This window comes from Lynx rufus, unplaced genomic scaffold, assembly GCF_022079265.1.
Source record: "Lynx rufus isolate CCGP_SWC_20201006 ecotype Redwood Valley unplaced genomic scaffold, mLynRuf1.p SCAF_21, whole genome shotgun sequence".
Classification (NCBI taxonomy): domain Eukaryota; kingdom Metazoa; phylum Chordata; class Mammalia; order Carnivora; family Felidae; genus Lynx; species Lynx rufus.
The window spans coordinates 23839513-23860291 of NW_025814836.1; the positions used below are offsets into that span (position 1 = coordinate 23839513).

The 20779-nt window shown below is 39.7% G+C and overlaps 1 protein-coding gene across 2 annotated transcripts in view; it reads right to left on the reverse strand.

Annotated features, from left to right (window-relative positions):
• The window catches only part of SEC11A (SEC11 homolog A, signal peptidase complex subunit), a 41082-nt gene that overhangs the window by 5698 nt on the left and 14605 nt on the right, over positions 1–20779 (reverse strand). The window contains exons 2-5 of one of the 2 annotated variants that reach the window (XM_047086657.1): positions 13416–13525; positions 7746–7895; positions 1313–1432; positions 91–585 (exon numbers count right to left, since the gene is read on the reverse strand). In XM_047086657.1, coding sequence (XP_046942613.1) covers positions 582–585; positions 1313–1432; positions 7746–7895; positions 13416–13525 — 384 coding nt within the window. In that variant the 3' untranslated portion in view covers positions 91–581. Of the gene's footprint in view, positions 1–90; positions 586–1312; positions 1433–7745; positions 7896–13415; positions 13526–20779 lie in introns of those variants that run through there. The other variant, XM_047086656.1, reaches the window with a different exon arrangement.

Sequence of the window (20779 nt, forward strand, 5' to 3'; positions counted from 1 at the left end):
CCGTCAGCACAGAGCCTGATGCGGGGCTCGAACCCACGAACCGTGAGATCATGACCTGAGCCGAAGTCAGCCGCTTAACCGACTGAGCCACCCAGGCGCCCCAGGTGTAGAGATTACTTAAAAGTAAATAAAATCTTTTTTAAAAAAGGGTATACTTAGCTCCAACATAGGAAAAGGAGTTCCCTCGAACTGGAGGCATGCACACAAACAGCTTTACAAGAGACAAAACACACCAGTGCTTGTGCTGCTCCAATCTCTCTGGCCCCAAACCAACACCTCTCATGCTACAGCTGAGGCGGCTCTCTCACGCTGCATTCTCTGTGGGAAGGGAACTCCTCAGCGTGGTGGCTGATCTCCAGCGGAATCACTGTGAACCCAGTGTCTATAGAAGGAGGGGACATTCTGACAGGGGTCAGAGCCCCAGGGGGCATCTAAATAGTGAGAACCGGCAGCTATCCACTTCAGAAGCATTATGCCAGGACTTTTGGTGGGATGGTCCCGAGGGTGGGTTCCAGAGTTGGCCAGACGCCTCCCATCGTCAGTGTGGCCTTGGATAAGCAGCCTAACTTGTCTGTGTTTCCTCATCTGTAGAATGGAAATATTAGGGTTGTTCTGAGGTTAAAATGAGGTAATACTTGTAAAGATTTTAGAATGAGTCTCTGGCACATAGTAAGCCCTGGTAAATGTGAGTTATCGTTAATACTATTAATAACATGAGGGTAGTAACAATTCCGTATGTCCTCACATCAACAACTTACAATTCCTGTCCTCCACTGATCTGTTCTCCTGATAAAATCTGAAATAAACAGGCTTCATATAACTTTTTAATTTCAGTTGACCTCAATGGTTTTAAGACTAGAAATAAAACAGCATGAAATAAACATGACAAAATTAATCTAGATGGATACTTTAAGTTGCTGACTTAAGAAACTACTTAAGAAATACGTTTCATGAAGCAGGATGAACACTGCTCTGGACCCCCAGAGACTAGACAGTGTAGACATCAGAGTACATGGAAGCTGTCCAGTAATGTTTCTTGAACAAATTAAATAAAAGATGAATTTTTAAAACTGTCACCCCAATCATCATCTCATCACTAATATTCTTTCACTGGACCCCATTTCCTCCCCTCTGGAGCAATGTACCTCAAGTTTTAGATGTAGTCTAAGAATACTTTTTCAAAGGACACAGGGTGATTTGGTAGAACCAGCATCAAAACATTATACTCAATTGTGTGTGATCAGATGACTGGAAAGAGGGCCACGTCTCATGTGACACGGATATCTCAATAAACGCCTCCCTCTGTACTCACCCCCTTGCTCTCCCCACGACATCCTTCTTCTCCAGCCAGTGTTGTCCTTGTTTATAGAGGCCTCGGTCATCAACCGCATTATTATCTCCTTTGGTCAAAAACTTGATATGTCCATTTTGCCTTAAAAGAGTACGGGAGACCCAAATTATCAAATACCTTCATGCCATTTGCAAGCACCAAATCTGCTTTTGTTAACTAAAACTCCAATGGAGCTGTGGTATTTGACCGTCATTCCTAATATCAAAATAATTACCTATGTAGCTAAAAGGATGTTCACAACTGTGTTTATGAGAGGGAAAAACTGGAAACAGGCTAAAGTCTAACATTCAGGAGTTGAAATAAGCAAGCATTGAGAACGACGTTATAGAAGGACAGTTAATGACACTGGAAGATCATACAAATTTTATTACATGAAGAAAAGATTACATAATAGTATCGACAGTATAGTCTCGTAAAAATATTAAAATAAACACAAGCCACCAATTTTCTGTAAACACAAAGAGCAAAGGAACACATTAAACTGCCTCACAGGACATAATCGGCAGTAACCAGTAGGGGAAACTACAGAATAACCGACTTTCTTCAACAAGCTGTGAGGGACAAAGGAAGCAGGAGAAAGAATTTACAGGTTAAATGTAAGAGACTATAAAGCCATATCATATAAGCCAACTGCAACCGAGGACCTTATTTGAATCAAAAATTCAAACAAACTGCTAAAAAAAAAAAAGTTATGACACAATTGGGAATCTGAACAAAGACTGGACACATAATGATGCAAACATACAGTTGTTCCTTTTTGGGGTATAACCATGCTGAGTGTAGTTACGTTTTTTAAAAGCTCATTGCTTATGCTTTATAGACACTTGCTAAAATATGTACATATGACACGACATGACATTAGGATCTGATTTAAGTCACACAGACAGGACAGTGGGAAGAGGTAGTGTAGGTGGGGCCGAACTGACCACAGATTAGTAATTACTGGGACTGGCTGACAGGTACATGGGAGTTCATTATACAGTGTTGTATACTTCTGTGCACATTAGACAGTCTCCATAATTAATTAATTAATTTTAATTTTAGTTTTAAGTAGGCTCCACACTCAATGTGGGGCTTGGATTCACGACCCTTGGATTCACTGACTGAGCCAGCCGGGCGCCCCAGAAATGCTCCACATTGAAAAAATAAAACGAAAGAAAAAAAAAAAACGATATAAAAGAGATCTGAAGTGATATACCCAAGGTAAAAGCAGTGGCCATCTATGGCTTTCTTTAGCTTACCTTTTTCTTCTATTTCTTTCTCCAACAAACATACATTGCTTTTACATGTCAGGGTTTATAGGAAAAGCATTTTACTTGATCAGGGAATTATTAGTTTAATTCTGCTAAAGAACAGGAGGTTCCCAATAATTTTAAAATTTAATTGAAAGCAAAGTACATTTCACAGTTTGATAAAGACTATCTTAAAATTAATTCAAGTGAGTTTGGGTTAACTACTGTATTAGAAAGAAGAAAATTAGCCTCAGCCTCCTATTGACTGATAGCAACTTAGATGCTAAGCCAAAAACTAGCTTACTAGACACTAAATGTGCAGATGAAACTAAATTGGAAGGTGCTGCAAAACACCATAACTAGTTAAGTGCAAACAGACATGCTAAAAATGAGATTCTGGTTAGAAAAAATGCAAATATATACAGAGAAAAAAAATAACGTGTAGCTGACAAGTCAGTGAGCGAAAGAATGTCTGAAACAATCTGGAAAGTGAAAGAAGGCAGGTGCTGAGAGGGGCCGTCGCAAGAGTCAAAGTCGGGAGCGCAGAAAGGAAGAGTCCACTCAACCACGAAAACAGCAGCAAGCCCACAGAGGCAGAGGAGTAAAGTCAAGTTCGAGGAAAGGAGAACGGCGGAACGGGAAAGCTCCCCAGGAAAGGAAAGGGATGCTACAGCAGATCTGGGCTCTTCTGAAAGACCCAACTTACCAACAAAACACACAAACAGACCCGAGCTCCCGGGTCCAAGGTGCCATCCGCAGGGACTGCTGGAGGGGTCTTGAAAAGCAGGGGTCCCCTTCAACCTGATGGGAGTGGTGGCGGCCGGCTCCTGACCCACTGGCCGTCAAGACTCACTCCAGCGCCTCACGGCTCACGGGCCCAAACACTGACCGGAGACACAGTCGCGTAGGCTTGTCCCTCACTAGCACAGGGACCGAATAGTTAGCATGCTGTCTCTCCGAGGAGCTCGGTGTGTGTGCGGCTGAATTCAACCAGCATAATACCGTGATGCTGGGGCGGGGGACTGAATCACTTTCTAGATAAGAAAAAGACCCCAGAAGCCAGAGGGGTGCAAAACAATCTCTCTGCACAGAAAAAGCAAAGCTCGTCGTCCCAACTGCAAAAATTTCTCCTTCCGAACACCTGACCACACGCCGGTATTCAACATCATCAAATTATACCTTCTGTAATAGGCTACACTCGCTAAATGCGCATGAGAGTACGCTACGAATTAAGACAGAGTGGGAATTTATATGTGAGAAAAACATAAACATTCAGAGCGACTAACAGGCTAACATGAGGAACCGTTCAAGAGAATTAAGTCGACTGATGATAATTAAAAGCAATGTCACCTCTTTACATGGAAACACAACCATCATTACGAGCTAGCTCTTTCGTGACTCATTTAACCTGGAAGAAAATGGAAATCAAGAGAAGAGTAGGGGGAGAGAGGAGTATTCAAAGAAGAGCTGTGGCACCATTTGCCTCAGCAAGCGTATCTCCTAGCTCTCGTGCAGGAGTGAGGCATGAGAACTCCCCTCGTTTTACTTAATTAAAACACAGTAATCACAGTCAACGCGGGAGGTGGCGGAGTCTTTAAAGACCACCACTGACCACCTTTTTGCAATACACTATTTTCCAAACGATCTTCTATTATAAATACTGGAAGTTTCTTAACGTTTTTTACAAGAGTTTCTGTCTGAGCTCAGCGGTGCACTGGATTATGTGTGCTTTCCCACTGCCCGGTCACACAGCTCAGCGCACGCGGTTAGTGTCATCCCGAGAACAGGTAGGGCTAGGGAATGACTACGCAGGGCACAAAGAACAGATTCAAATTCATGGACCCAATACCAACATATTAAGCGGTACTTGGCCAGCTGGTCTTTTAGTTTGGGGATTCTTTGCATACGGGGTAACACCAGTATATCCACCATATGTTCATGAGATCATCACGTTACAAAAGATTAAGTAGAGTAGATCCCAGTGCTGTACGGGGGAGAAAATGTGTGTTTATAACACAAACAGAAGATGACTCCAAATTTGACATTCTCTCCGGGTGCTAGGGTTACAGGTGATTTTGTTTGCTGTCTTTCCTAAATTTATACAGGATCGTGTGTATACATGTAATAAGAGTGTTAACAAGACGGAGAGTCAATATATGAAAAAAAAGAGCTTTATATGATATTTACAAATTTACAAAGGCACAGCACACAAGGAGCAGGTGGAGAAGGAGGAATGAGATAAAAGAAAGAGGTCAGCTGAACAATTCCCACCTCTATCCTTCTCAAAGCTCAGGATTTTATTTTATTTTATTTTTTTTAATGTTTTTATTTATTTTTGAGACAGAGAGAGACAGAGCATGAACGGGGAGGGGCAGAGAGAGAGGGAGACACAGAATCGGAAGCAGGTTCCAGGCTCTGAGCCATAAGCCCAGAGCCCGACGCGGGGCTCGAACTCACGGACTGCGAGATCGTGACCTGAGCTGAAGTCGGACGCTTAACCGACTGAACCACCCAGGTGCCCCAGGATTTTATTTCTTAAAATAATGCTGGGATGAAAGAAATGGGTAACAGTACAAAAATCAGCCTGAAAAGGTTCAGGGCACATTTACCACAAACAATCCATTCTGGTGTCATTTGGTCCCACATTTAATAACAGTATTAACACTATTAAATCAAATGATTATCAGGGTGCCCAGGTGGCTCAATCGGTTGAGCATCCAACTTTGGCTCAGGTCATGATCTGCCAGTTCGGGAGTCTGAGCCCCACGTTGGGCTCTGTGCCATCAGCTCAGAGCCTACAGCCTGCCTTGGATTCTGTGTCTCCCTCTCTCTCTCTGCCCCTCTGTCACTCCCGCTCTGTCTCTCTCTCAAAAAAAAAAAAAACAAAAAACATTTAAGAAAAAAATTTAAATGATTATCACAATCAGTATTTTAGTCTCCCCAAAAGAAAAAAGGAAATTGGAAGCTTCAGAATATTAGCTGGATCTGTTATCTAAACAGGACTTCAACTTGGAGGCATCTCCAGAATCCAAAATGAATCACCAACCTTAAAATACTCAGCATTCTGTTAAAATTATTTTTAAACTTTAAGGACTGTAATTGATGTAATATCTGTCAATGAACCTGTCCTAAAACAAGATGAACTGTTTAAAATAAAAAACTCAATCAATTTTGAGGGACTGCATATGAAAATGGACAACTTTTGCTCTACCCAAAGCAGGGCCTGAGTTTAATTTTATTTTCTCTGCTAAGTTCAGTTGGTTCTGCTTTGCTTACAAAAGGCAACGCTAAGAACAAACGCCACAAATTAACTCTGAGACTCTGGAAAACACTACCTGTACGGAATAAACCTTCATAATTCCACACTAAAGTTATTTTTTTAATTTTTAAAATTTATTTTGAGAGAGAGAAAACGCAAGAGGGGGAGGAGCAGAGAGAGAGAGACAGAATCCCAAGCAGGTTCTGCACTATCAGCGTGAACCTGACACAGGCTTGAACCCATGAGCCGTGAGATCACGACCTGAGCCGAAGTCGGACGCTTAAGTGACTGAGCCACCCAGGCGCCCCCAAACTAAATTTCTAAAAAAATTCAGTCATTCCTTTCTAGTCAATAGCAGAATGCTGTTTTAAAATTATAATCTTTCAAAATACAGACTGAAGTTTGAAAAAAAAAGAGCAGTCAGAGCTTCATTTCATCAGTGAAGAAGGAATTCTCTTAAACTAGAATGTTTAGGGGATTGTCGAAAAGCAACAGTTGATAGGTCCTTCTTCTTTAAGTGGAGAAAAAAATTACCCTAGAGGGTGGGGTAAGAATAAGATAATATTTATTTAGGGCTCCCCCTCATTCCCAAGAGCCTAAATCACCTGCTCACCGTTCTACTTGTCCTCTGTGTGTCCTCCAGGACACCTACTTTTTCCTTCATTTTTTTCTTTCCTTCCCTCCTGAATGATTCCTAAGCTAGAAGTACCATAGATTTAGAAGGGAGGGGGTGAGGAATACAGAGCTGGACAGGGAAGCACAGGCTCAGAACGCACAGATCTTGTAATTCATCTTCCAAAACCTCTTAATATTACAGATAAAGAAGCCCACCAAGAGAGGTAAAGTTTTTTGCTCATTGTTATGCCGCACCTCTACCTCCAGGTGATTCTAAAGGTTTTACATATGTCGTTTCTAATTCTAAATCTTTAAAAAAATTTTTTTAAAATTTTAATGTTTATTTATTTTTGAGAGACAGAGAGAGAGAGAGAGAGAGAGAGAGAGAGAGAGAGACAGAGTGAGGGTGGGAGAGGGTCAGACAGAGAGGAAGACACAAAATCTGAAGCGGGCTCCAGGCTCGGAGTTGTCAGCACAGACGCGGGGCTTGAACTCACGAACTGTGAGATCATGACCTGAGCTCAAGTCAATGCTTAACCGACTGAGCCACCCAGGTGCCCCCCACCCCGCCCCGTTCTAATTCTGAAATGCAAGAAGGGTCTATGTTTAAAAGAGTAATTATATTTCAGAAAGTTTCTTTGGAATTTGAAAAAGTTGATAATATCATTTATTCTTGTTTGACATTATCTATTAGATTGCCTTAAAGATTTTTTTTCAAAAGATTAAGGAGGGCTACTTCATCAATTACATTAGAAAATTCTATTTTGGGGGGGGTGCCTGGGTGGCTCAGTGGGTTAAGCATCCGACTTCGGCTCAGGTCATGATCTCGCGGTTTGTGAGTACAAGTCCCATGTCGGGCTCTGTGCTGACAGCTCAGAGTCTGGAGCCTGCTTCGGATTCTGTGTCGTCCTCTCTCTCTGCCCCTCCTGTGCTTGCGTGCTCTCTCTCTCTCGAAAATAAACATTAAAAAAAAAAAAAAGAAGATTCTACTTGGGACCATCTGTTATGTCATGTGCTCTGGGGGATGATATACAGGGCTATGGATCTGATTGTGAAGTAAAAGGCAACCAAGAAAAACTCCCAGAAAAAACTTCAGAGAGATAAATGAATTAATAAATTACTTAGTTTTCCAAATGTCTACCAAACCTTCAGTTGTTCATAAAAACGGACTGGAAGAAGTACGTAGGTGCTCCCCACACTTCTTAATCTTCAGGCCATCAAAATTAAATACTCAAAACACTAAAACATGAAAACATTTTAAAACAGAGAAAATATAGTTTGCACATACTTTTCATGAATCTTCAAGACTCGATGAACTATAGGAATCTCTCTTCCTTCTATCCTAAAAACAACAATTTCTCCCACTCGGATGGGATCTTCAACTCGGTTTGTTAAAAAGAGAAGATCTCCTCTATGAAACGCAGGTTCCATGCTGCCACTGTGAGGGAAAGAAGTTAGTAAAAAGAAAGTGTGAGATTAAAATTACTTTCAAAATTAGATACTCAACAAAACAATCAAAAGTACCACCCTTGGAATATACTCAATACCTTAACAAATATATCAACATCAATGTATACTCTCAAAATATGGTTTCCACGGACTAATGAGTTACACAAAGCTTTCTTTAGTTTTTAGCCTTTACTAACTAGATCCATTTCAAGCATTACTATTCAAAGGAGCTTAAATCTTGAAAAGGGCAATGTTACTAATTCCTTAACCTTTTAAAATTTCAAGTGACAAATGGAATATAAAAGAATGAACTTTATAAACACTGCCCTTATTCCCACCTCATCTGAAAACGCTAAACATTATTCAAAGTATATTCAAATGAGAACTGGGTCATCTTCTGCCATTTATAAAGATATAGACCAAGATGACCTTACGGTTTCGACCCATTTAGAAGGAAAAACAGCCCATCAAGTCAAAGAACAGTCAGCTACAAAGATAATGCTTCTGTTCTCCACTTATTTATTTTAAAAAGAGACACAAGAAAGAAAACCAAGAACAAGAGGCAGGGATTTTTGTCTAAGAATTTCAGAAACGAGTAAAGGATTCAATGCCATGGTGATTAGTGAAGACAAACTTCTAGAGCGTCTTCTCACCTCTCCTCTGGTCCACCCTGTACCAAGTTCTTCAAAGGTCCTATGATATTTGTACTAATTAACGAACCTTTTCTTGCTATGAAGAAATAGCCCATCATTATTATTTTCTGAAACTCGAACTCCAGTGCTCAGTAACAATAGATTTAGTAAGAGAAAAATAGATAAGGATTAAAATCTAATATAAGATTAATGACAAAGTCCAAACATGTCTTTATGGAGATTCTGGGACCTCATAAGAGAATATAGCAGTGGTTCCCAAACTTTGCTGCATATTAGAATCACCCGGGGAACTTTTAAAAAAATTCCACACTCTAGGTCGTATCTCTGGCCAATATAAAGCAGAATCCCTGGGAATGGGAGGCAGGCAGCAGTATTCTGTAAAGACCCCAGGTGATTCCAACGTATAGTAAAATCTGGGAACCGCTACGTACATGGATTTTCCAGGACATGTTTATTCTCAACACTTTTGTTAAGGTTCCTCAGGGGACAATGAGTGTTCCCTTTTTCAGATGTTCAGGCAGAAGACAGGACAGGTGTTTGATGAAAACGTTAGAGAAAGTATTCTAGACATGTAGTTTCAAGGTTTTACTGATTGCTTTTTAAAATCAGTGACATCCTTTGTTCAAATAAAACCTTGCTTGAAAATTATATAAATAAAACAGAATAAAGCTGAGTTGCTATGGTTTAATAGTTCATTTTTATTGAGCATTTACTGTATACAAAGTGCTATTCTGTTTCTTTTAAATAATCTTCAGAACAACTCTATGATGTAGATATTTTTTATTAATTTTTTTAACACTGATTTTTTTTTGAGAGAGAGAGAGAGAGAGAGAATGAGTGGGGGAGGGGCAAAGAGAGAGGGAGACACAGAATCTGAAGCAGTCTCCAGGCTCTGAGCTGTCAGCACAGAGCCCAATGTGGTCTTGAACCCACGAACTGTGAGATCGTGACCTGAGCCAAAGCTGTATGCTCAACCGATGGAGCCACCCAGGCGCCCCTGATTTAGATATTATTATTACCCCAACTTTATAGATAAAGAGATTGAGGCTAAGTAGAAAGTTATCAGCCAAAAAAATTATAAAGAGGAGATATGAACAGGGAGTCCAACAGAATCTACTCTCACTGTGCTAAACTGCCTCTGAACCACACTAGAATTTTAGGGAGTATTATAATCATACTGCATTTAAGAAACGTCACTTCTGGGGCACCTGGGTGGCTCAGTCGGTTAAGCGGCTGACTTCGGCTCAGGTCATGATCTCACAGTTCGTGAGTTCGAGCCCCGCGTCGGGCTCTGTGCTGACAGCTCGGCGCCTGGAGCCTGCTTCTGATTCTGTGTCTCCCTCTCTCTCTGCCCCTTCCCTGCTCATGCTCTGTCTCTCTCTGTCTCAAAAATAAATAAACATTGGGGCGCCTGGGTGGCGCAGTCGGTTAAGCGTCCGACTTCAGCCAGGTCACGATCTCACGGTCCGTGAGTTCGAGCCCCGCGTCGGGCTCTGGGCTGATGGCTCAGAGCCTGGAGCCTGTTTCCGATTCTGTGTCTCCCTCTCTCTCTGCCCCTCCCCCGTTCATGCTCTGTCTCTCTCTGTCCCAAAAATAAATAAACGTTGAAAAAAAAAAAATTAAAAAAAAAAGAAACATCACTTCAGAAGCTACAGAGTAAAGGATATTTAAATATTAATTTTTTTAATGTTTATTTTTGAGAGAGAGACAAAGAGACAGAATGTGAGTGGGGGAGGGTTAGAGAAAGGGAGACACAGAATCGGAAGCAGGCTGCAGGCTCTGAGCCGTCAGCACAGAGCCTGATGCAGGGCTTAACTCACGAATGGTGAGATCATAACCTGAGCCGAAGTCGGATGCCTAACCAACTGAGCCATCCAGGCGCCCCAGGACATTCAAATATTTACTGAAATAATGAGTAAACTAGAAAAGACCAGAAGGTAGACTGGGAGACCAGTTGTCCAAACTATTACTTGGCAACCATTAAAAGTGTTATTAAAAATACGGACATGGGAGAATCACAAGGGGACAAATAAAGAAAAGGATGCACATACAGAATTACTTCAATTATGTAGGAAGTAATATACATGAAAAAAGAGACCAAAATGGTAATATTCATTATATCCCAAACTACGGGTGACTTCACGTCATCTAGATTCTTTGTGTTTTCAATGTTTCATACAATGAAAATATGTTAACTTTTTCTGATTATAAAAGCATATTTTTAAAGGTCACTACAACAGCCCAGGCAGGAAATGCTGAGGGCCTGAAATAGAACAACAGCAGGGGAGACAATTATAAAAGAGTAGAAGAGAGAGGGAAAACAACAAATTTGATGGCCAATCGGATATGACAGAAAGGGGTAAGCAAGGATGACTCCGGGGTTTTCAACAATGGCAATGGAGCAGATGGCAGTGACGGTCACAGAAACAGGGGGAAGAACAGGTGTGTGGGAAAGGAGATGAATTTTACTTTTATTACGTGGAGTTTCAAGTGCCCGGTCAACATTCAGATGGAGATGTCCAGGGTAGGGTGAAAACAAGTCTAGATATCAGAGAGAAAAATTTAGAAATCTAGACTTCGGCTCAGGTCATGATCTCACAGCTCGTGGGTTCGAGCCCCGCGTCGGGCTCTGTGCCGACAGCTTGGAGCCTGGAGCCTGCTTCGGATTCTGTGTCACCCCCTCTCTCTGCCCCTCCCCCACTTGTGCTCTGTCTCTGTCTCAGAAATAAACATTAAAAAAATTTAATACATCAATCATAAACTTTATAAAAAGTTATATATAAACCACTGAAATATTTTAAAACTGACTTCAGCTCTATTAAAGGGGAAAAAAAGTTTTGAAAGTTCCCTGAAACTCAGTTAATGAAAGTATCTGTCTTCACCTGAAACTAACATAACACTGCGTGTTAATTATATTGGAATTTAAAAAATAAATAAAAAATTATTAACAAAGAAAAGTTATTTGTCTTTATCCCCAATGACTTCACAAAAGTCTTAAAGGCGGGTTGTCGGTTAGCCTGAGTCCTTTGAGGCATATTTGGTTCCATGTAAAAACTATATTCCTCGAAGTTACATGAAACCTGGGCCACCTGTTTTTACTTGGCCACTCAATCACATACATGACCTTTCTCTAGTGACTGCTCCTTCCAGCCTTGATCAAATTCTCTTCCAATAGGACCTGGTCTCTTTTAATTTCCTTTCCTTATTTCATACTGGTAATCGGAAAAGCTTAGTATATAAATAAACCTGGCTGCAAAATAACTTATCCCAATGCCACTTTTAAGCCCCAAATGATATTACAAATTTTCTAGCTGCAGGACCACCACTGTGTCGAGCAGGGCCTTAGTTGAATCCCCTGTTCACTCCAACATCTCCATTTTAAGGGTCATGAGACTGTCCTTAAGCAGCTCCACTGAAGGGAACTCAATACGAAAGAATCCCAGAAGACTCTCGAAAAGAAGCCTCCCCGGGCTCTCTCTCTACACCTTTTCCCCACAGCGCCAATTAGTGTGGTTTCTCCCGTCAGTGTTTGAAACTGAAGCTCTCCACTGAGTCTAAAACTGTCTGGGAACTTGGGGCGAAGTCTCTATACTCCCAGACTAGTACATTAAATGCTTTCCCAGCTAATAAAATCCATGCCTTTGGATCTCTAAAATTATAGTTCCGTGTGACTGTTAAGAAACATAGAACAAAGGTATGCGTAAGAGCAAGTAAGGTAAGAGTGAGACACTGGAGACCCAGCGCCCTGGTGCTGGAACCACTTGTTGCTGAAATTTGTACATCCTTTTCTTTCTTTTAAATTTTTCTTTAATGTTTATTTACTTTTGGGAGAGGGAGAGGGAGAGGGAGGGAGAGAGAGCAAGTGGGGGAAGTGCAGGGAGAGAAGCAGGCACAGAATCTGAAGCAGGCTCCAGGCTCTGGGCTATCAGCACAGAGCCCAATGTGGGGCTCAAACTCACGGACCACAAGATCATGACCTGAGCCAAAGTCGGACACTTAACTGACTGAGCCACCCAGGTGCCCCTGAAATTCATATATCCTAATATGACAATGAAGGAATCAAATTGATCTTGTTAACAGTAATGTACTAGTACCTAGAATTTACACAACATTAGTGATTTATTTTATATTAACACACTATTATCTCCAGAAAAGACTTGAAAACAGCTTACATAATTAAACCCCAAGTAAGACAGAACTATAATGATTCAATTCAACAACCAAGTGGTAATTCTCCCAGAAGGAGTTAGTTACTAAATTAGTTTTTTTTTTTAAAGCACTAGAGTATGAATACGAGGGTAGAGAAGGAGGAACGGTGGAAAAAAAAATCAGTACTATCTGTCACTTTAAGAGACAGCATTGGTATCTTCAAAATTCCTGAAGTCTATTTAGAAGTGATATTTAAAGGTCAGCAGGAAACACGAAAATAATCAGTGATGCTTCTGTACTGACACTGAGTGCCGCAGAAAAACTCTTAATTCGTGGAGAGGATACATAATCTAGTAAACTAAGAACTAAGTATCAGTCTTGACTTACCAAAATGAAGAGCCTACCAAGACAGAAGAATTTCAGGAAAATACAGTACATTGAAACACTTTCTTAAGAGATGTGCCCAAAAGAAAACTCACAACAGAGTAATTGTTTTATAGAAAAGTCATGAGCCCTTTGGGGTCTGAATGGTAAGTGCCTAACAAGGCTGTGCATTTCTCACAGTTGAAAAATAGGAACTAACTTTCTTTCAGGCCCTCTTCTGGGAAAATGTAGTTTCTAGAACAATAATACAACGGTTATTCAGTTAGTCCATTTTTCTCTCAAGTAATGCCGTGCAACCCTATGCCGTGAAAAGAAGTTGTTACCTGAGCACCACTACGATCGGACTTTCACTTCCAGTTATGACCATTAACCCCTTCCAGATCATTAGTGCCGAGGAAACTATCATTCCAAAATTTAGGACTTGATAATACAGCTGTAAAAACAAAAGAGAGGAAAATCAGATCCATAATTATCCCCGCTCAAGAAAGCGACCGAGAGTAGTATCAATTTAAAACATTTCACGCAGTACCATCAGGGCAGCCGAAGTTCTGAAACGTTCTTTAAAATACTGTCATGAGGGGCGCCTGGGTGGCGCAGTCGGTTAAGCGTCCGACTTCAGCCAGGTCACAATCTCGCGGTCCGGGAGTTCGAGCCCTGCATCAGGCTCTGGGCTGATGGCTCAGAGCCTGGAGCCTGTTTCTGATTCTATGTCTCCCTCTCTCTCTGCCCCTCCCCCGTTCATGCTCTCTCTCTGTCCCAAAAAAAAAAAAAAAAAAAAAAAAAAAATACTGTCATGATTATACGTCAGCATCCCGGAACAGCCCTCCTACCACCCAACAACCTTTCTCCTTTTCATTTGCTAAACACGCTACCCTTACAGGAAACTTATGTTCAGAACTTTCAACAGACGTTATTTCATTTAGGCTACAGGACAGTTCCCCTCAAGTCCAATTTCATCCATGATACACACCAGCCGATAGTAACATACCAGTGCTCCTGAACTCCTTCAGGATGTACTTCCCCACAACACTTATCTCTTGATAACCGTGGGCTATTTGATGGCATGTGACTGCACTCCTCATTTTATGGTTGAGGAAACCTAGTCTCAGAGGGAGGAAATGACTTCGCCAAAGTCATACAGCTCGTCAGTCACACAGTTAGGACTCGAAGACCAGCCTTTTCTGTCTTGCTGAATTTCCACTACTTGACAAATCGTCAAATTCTAGGACTTGAATAAGCAGATACAACACCAAAAAGGCGTTTCATGTGAGGGAAATAATGTGAGCTAACTGTGTCAGACTGAGACAGGATAATGGGTAAAAGCAGAGAGGATGATTGACTCATTTTTGTTACTTAAAAACATACGTGCGTGTGGACATGCTGCAAGACAACGGGTCTAGTCTTCAAAAACTCAACATCATGTAAATAAAGGTGGGAGACTGTTCTAGATTAAAAAGGACTACGGAGACACAACCAAATGCATTCAATGCATTCCGACTGGATCTTTGTTCAAAACAAAAAAATGTTTGTAAGAAAAAATCCCAACTATTCAAGACATTTTGGGGGGTGCCTGGCTGGCTTAGTCGGTATAGCATGTGACTCTTGATCTTGGGGTCGTGACTTTGAGCCCCACATTAGACACAGAGATGATTTTGAAAAGGCATTTTGGGATCAATTGGGGAAACTCAAATATGACTTAAATTCTGGCACCCCTATGAAATATGATGTGCTCTGTGGATACCATTAACATCATCCTCAAAGAAGAAAATATGAACATTTTCTAACAGACACAAATATTTGCTATTCTTTGAGTACTGGCGTAATACGAGCATACAGGTACAACCCGACACCTAGTTTGACACTCCCATTTACAGGTAGGGAAACTGAGGCACAGAGAGGTTATGTGATGTGCTCATGGCTGTACAGCTGTTGGCAGGCAGAGTAGTAACTACAACTCAGGTCTCCTAAACTCTACCTCTTTGAGAGGGTAGCTTCTGAAAAGACCAAAAAAATGGTCCTTTGATTCAGAAAACAGAATTGAGGAAATGAGGAGAGGCTAGAAGTAGGAAAACTAGTTTCTAAGAAGTGATTATCGTCAACCAGTGGGTAAACAGTCAGGAATCCAGCTAAAGGCTGTATTTTCCAAATTTTTGATACTAAAAAAAATCACCTACAGTACTGCTTAGAACAATAGATTCTACGCCCCAATCCCGAATTTCTGTGAGATTCCACACAAACTACCAAATGTCAAATATGGTTCCATTATCCCTTATTCAGGAGTCAGAAAGGTGTCATATTTCAAAATCGGCCAAATTTTGAAAAGGTAATCCTTGCGAGAACCATACATTTACATAACACCCCTAGCAGGGTCTATGGCAATATCCCCAGATCAAGCATGTTAATATTTCTGTGGCAAAACTTAAACAATTCACACTGAAACAAATAAAATCTAAAAATAGCCACGTCTATCAGTTCAAGTATCTTTTTTAATGTTTTTTTTTTAATGTTTACTTATTTTGAGAGAGAGCACGTGAGTGCACACACGTAAGGGCAGAAAAAGAGAGGGAGAGACAGCAAATCCCAAGCAGGAGCTAGGGAGGCTCTTTTATTTTACAATTTTGAGTAAGACTGTTGGTAGGAAAAAGAGGCGAGAAAAGAAAGGGAGAAGAACATGACAGTTTTCAAATTTTTGCTCAGATAGTGTGCTGCTGCCTCGGTTTCGGCCACAGACTGACTTAGCTGTATACGAGCCTTTTAAGGGACATACCAGTCATACACAGCGGGGGACTTTTAACCTTTTCCTCCTTAATAAGAACGATGGGGGTGACTTTGGTGACTAGATAAATTTCCCAACAATGACTCTATGGTGAAAGGCAGTATTACAAGTCTGAGGAAAAAGGGAAGGGTGGTTATGGGTGGAACAGTGACCTTGCAGGGACAAAGGAAATTGTAATTTTTGTCTTTCATGTTTCTTTTAAAGAATACTTTATTAGATACCCCGCACCTGTTCTGACAATGCTACACTGGTGCCCTTCTGAAAATGGAAAGATGACAATGGAAAGATTTTCATTAACAAAAAGACACTTGGAGGCGCCTGGGTGGCTCAGTCGGTAAACGGTGTCACTTGTGGGCACGCACATGAGCACTCTCTCAAAAAGAAATAAACTTAAATAAACAAGCAAATAAAATACACTGTAAGTAATACATAACAAGAGTTCAAGAAAATTCAGCAAAATAAAAGCTGGTAAATTTTTTAACAGCCATAATCTATCTAGAAGATAGATAGTGTGTTTAGATAGTGTGTGCGTTTATCTGTTATAGTTATCAAAGACACAGTGTATTTCTTATTCTTCCAAAAGAGATTTGAAAGTTCAACACATAGGGTATTTTCATAGAAGTCACACTTCTAGCAATCTCCAGCAAAGACAGAAGTGACCATGGAAGCAAAATGTGTCTCAGGGCTACAAAATTACAGTTGGCCTAAGTCTTCAATTCCTCTCAAGACCTCAAACTAAGAGACTCATCAGTCCATAACCACAATTCTCCTGCTGTCTAACTCACGAAAGAGGAAGTGCTTAGAAGCTGGGGTATTAGAGGCAAATATCCTGACGGCAGCTAGAAGCCATACAGATGGTGCCGGAAAAACTGAACGTGTTCAGAATAGATGCTGTTATTATGGTCCAGTAAAGTCACTGACAGTCCCAGTGATGACTTTAAATGATGATAACAAAAGATCTGGAATAGTCTAAACAGGCATAATATTAATAACAGTAAGGTAAGTTTCATTTAAGACAAACCCATTATATCTTTTCAAAATCTGACACATGGGACACTTGGCTGGCTCAGTCAGAAGAGCAAGCGACTCTTGATCTTGGGGTCATGAGTTTGAGCCCCATGTTGGATGTAGAGATTACTTAAATAAATACACCTTAAAAAAAAGATAAAAAATCTGACACAGAAAACATATCTTTACAAACATACCTTTATACCGATATACATTATCTTCTCATCACTGAAAGACATAAGCTACCAAAGCTCACTGAACATGAAACAGACAATGTGAACAGATCGATGTCTGTTAAGGAAATTGAATTTATAGTTTAAAGCCTTCCAACAAGGAAAAACTCCAGTTTCAAATGGCATTCACTGGTGAATTTTACCAAGCATTTAATGAAAAATCCTAACGATTCAATGACAACCCTTCTAGAAAAATTGCAGAAGAGGAATAACATCAAGCAATCTAGCATACAAGTAATGGGATTTGTCAGGAGGAAGGGGAAGACAGGAAAAACCTGAATAATGGCCAAAATTTTTCCAAATTTGATTAAATCTATAAACCTGTATATCCAGAACCAGAACAAACTCCAAGCAAAAGAAACTTGAAGAAAACTACAAGAAAATTAAAATAATCATCAAACTGCTTAAAACCAATGAGAAAGAGAAAACTGTAAAAGCAGCCAGATTTAAAAAAGACATTATGTAAAGAGGAACAAAGATCACAGCAGACTTCTCTTTGAAAATAACACATGCCAGAAGTCACTGAAGCAACATCTTAAAAGTACTAAAAGGAAAATTATCAACCTAAAATTCTATCTGAGAAATTTCTTTCAAAAATGAAGGCAAAATAAAGCCTTCCAAACATACAAAAATTAAAAAATACTTCTTCTTTAAAAGTTTTTCAAGTTTATTTATTTGAGAGAGACAGAGACAGCACGAGTGGGGGAAGGGCAGAGAGAGAGAGAGAGAGAGAGAGAGAGAGAGAGAGAAAATCCCAAGCAACCTCCACACTGCCAGCACAGAGCTCAATGAGGGGCTCGAACCCACGAAGCCATGAGATCATGAACTAAGCCAAAACCAAGAGTTGGGCACTTAACCGACTGAACCACCCAAGCACCCCTAAAAAATACTTCTTCATCGTGAGCAAACCTACACCACAAAAAATGTTTTAAAAAGTCCTCCACACAAAAATACCAGTCCCTCAAAAAATTAAAAACAGAATTACCCTATGACACAGCAAATGCACTGCTAGGTATTTATACAAAGGATACAGATGTGCTGTTTCGAAGGGGCACATGCACCCCAATGTTTATACCAGCACTATCAACAATAGCCAAGGTATGGAAAGAGAGCCCAAATGTCCATTGACAAATGAATGGACAAAGAAGATGTGTATATATATACAAGGGAGTATTACTGGGCGATCAAAAAGAATGAAATCTTGCCATTTGCAACAACATGGATGGAACTACAGTGTATTATGCTGAGCTACATTAGTCAGAAAAAGACAAATATCATATGACTTCACTCATTTGTGGAAGTTAAGATACGAAACAGATGAACATAAGGGAAGGGAAACAAAAACAATATAAAAATAGGGAGGGGGACAAATCACAAGAGACTCTTAAATATAGAGAACAAACTGAGGGTTGCTGGAGGGGTCCTGGGAGGGGGGATGGGCTAAATGGGCAAGGGGCATTAAGGAGGACACTTGTTGGGATGAGCACTGGGTGTTACATGTAGGGAATGAATCACTGGATTCTACTCCTGAAATCACTATTGCACTATATGCTAACTAACTTGGATGTAAATTAAAAAGTAAAAGAAAAAAAAAAAAGTCCTCCAGGAGAAGTACCAAATAAAATCTAGATCAACACAAAGGAATAAGAGCAGATGTCAGTAAATACATATACACCTTTTCTTTTTAAAACAATTTTTATTTCAATATTTTTAAACTTTATTTATTTTGAGAGAGTGTGTGCACAAGTGGGGGAAGGGGCAGAGAGAGAGAGAGAGAGAGAGAGAGAGAGAGAGAGAGAATCCCAAGCAGGCTCTGAGCTGCCAGTGCAGAGCTGGACACAGGGCTCAAACTCACGAACTGTGAGATCATGACCTGAGCCGAAATCAAGAGTTGGATGCTTAACCGACTGAGCCACCCAGGTGCCCCTTCAAATAAAATTTTTAAAGACAATAGACTATTTAAAGCAAAAATAACAATAAAGTATTGTGGCAAAATATACAGAAGTAAAATATATAACAAGAACCCAAAGGCAGAGGAGGGGAAATGGAAATGTATTATTGGAATGCTCTCATACTATACATGAAGTCATAAAATATAAGTTGAAGATAGACTGAGATGAGTTAAAAAAAAAAAACACATGATAAACCTTAAAGCAAACAAACAAATAAGGTATACCTCACAAGCTAACAAAGGAATAAAATGGAAACTTAAAAAAAATCCAAAAAGACCTAAAAAACACAACTCAACTAATCCAAAATGAGATGAAAAAAGAGGAATGACAAATAATAAACAAATGGGAGAAATAAAAAAATTAAGATGGAGATTCCTGAACACAACCATAATAATCACATAAAATGTAAACTACCTATATACTATACCAATTGAATTAGAAAAAAAAAACAAAAAACGCCCGATTATATGTTGCCTACAAAAAATGTACTCTAAATATAGATACAAATGTTGTTAAAAGTAAAAAGACAGGAAAACATATCATGCTAATCGTGCTCAAAAGAAAATTGAAGATAAGACAGATGGAGGGATGGATGGATGGAGTGGCTATGTTAGTATCACACAAAGCAGATTTTATAGCAAATAATATTACAAGGGATATGAGGGTCATTTCATAATGATAAACAAGTGAGTTCACTATGAGGACATAATCCTAAACATTTATGCAACTAATAACTTAGCTTCAAAATACAGGAAGCAAATACTGACAGAACTACAAGAGACACAGACAAATCCAAAGCTGTTAAGTTACTAATTTTTAAATCCTTCTATCAATAATTGATACAGGAAGAAAGTAGAAAATTAGTAAGATTAGAGAAAATTTGAACAGCACTTCCAACCACTTGGACTTAATATTTACAGAACATTCTGCCCAACAACAGATACACATTCCTTTTAAGTATACACAGAAAGTTTACCAAGACAGACCATATTCAGGACCACGGAACAAGTCTTAGTAAATAGAAAAGGATTTGAATTATGCCAATTGCATTCTCCAATCACAATGTTATGAAAATAGAAATCAGTAACAGAAAGGTATCTGAAAACTCCCTCCAATATTTCAAAATCAAATAACAGGCTTCTAAATAACCCATGGTAAAAGAAGAACTCAAAAAAGAAATTGAAAGTATTTTGAACTGGATAAAAATGGAAATACATCAAAATCTGTGGGATGCATTTAAAATACTACACAGAAGAATTTTATAGCAGTAAAATTAAAACAGAAAAGTCTCAAATTATATGTTGTATTTTTGCTTACACAGTTCAAAATATTTCGTAATTTCTCTCCTGATTCTCCTTTGACCCATGGGTTATTTAGAAATTGTTTAATTTCCAAATATTTGTGAATTTCCTAAATTAAGCTTCTACCTTAAAACACTAGGAAAAGCAAATGAAACCCAAAGTAACTCACAGAAAGTAAATACTAAAAATAAGAGGAGAAATAAATGAAACAGAAGACAGGAAAACAATAAGGAAAATCAATCAAATCAAAAGTTGGTTCCTCAAGAAGATCGATTAGCCAGACTAATCAGGAAAAAGAGAGAGAGAGAGGGAGAGAGAGAGGGAGGGAGGATATGGATTACTAGTATCAGGAAGGATGACATCACTAGAGTAATATCTATTCATTTGTATTAATATACAAACATTATAGGGATAATA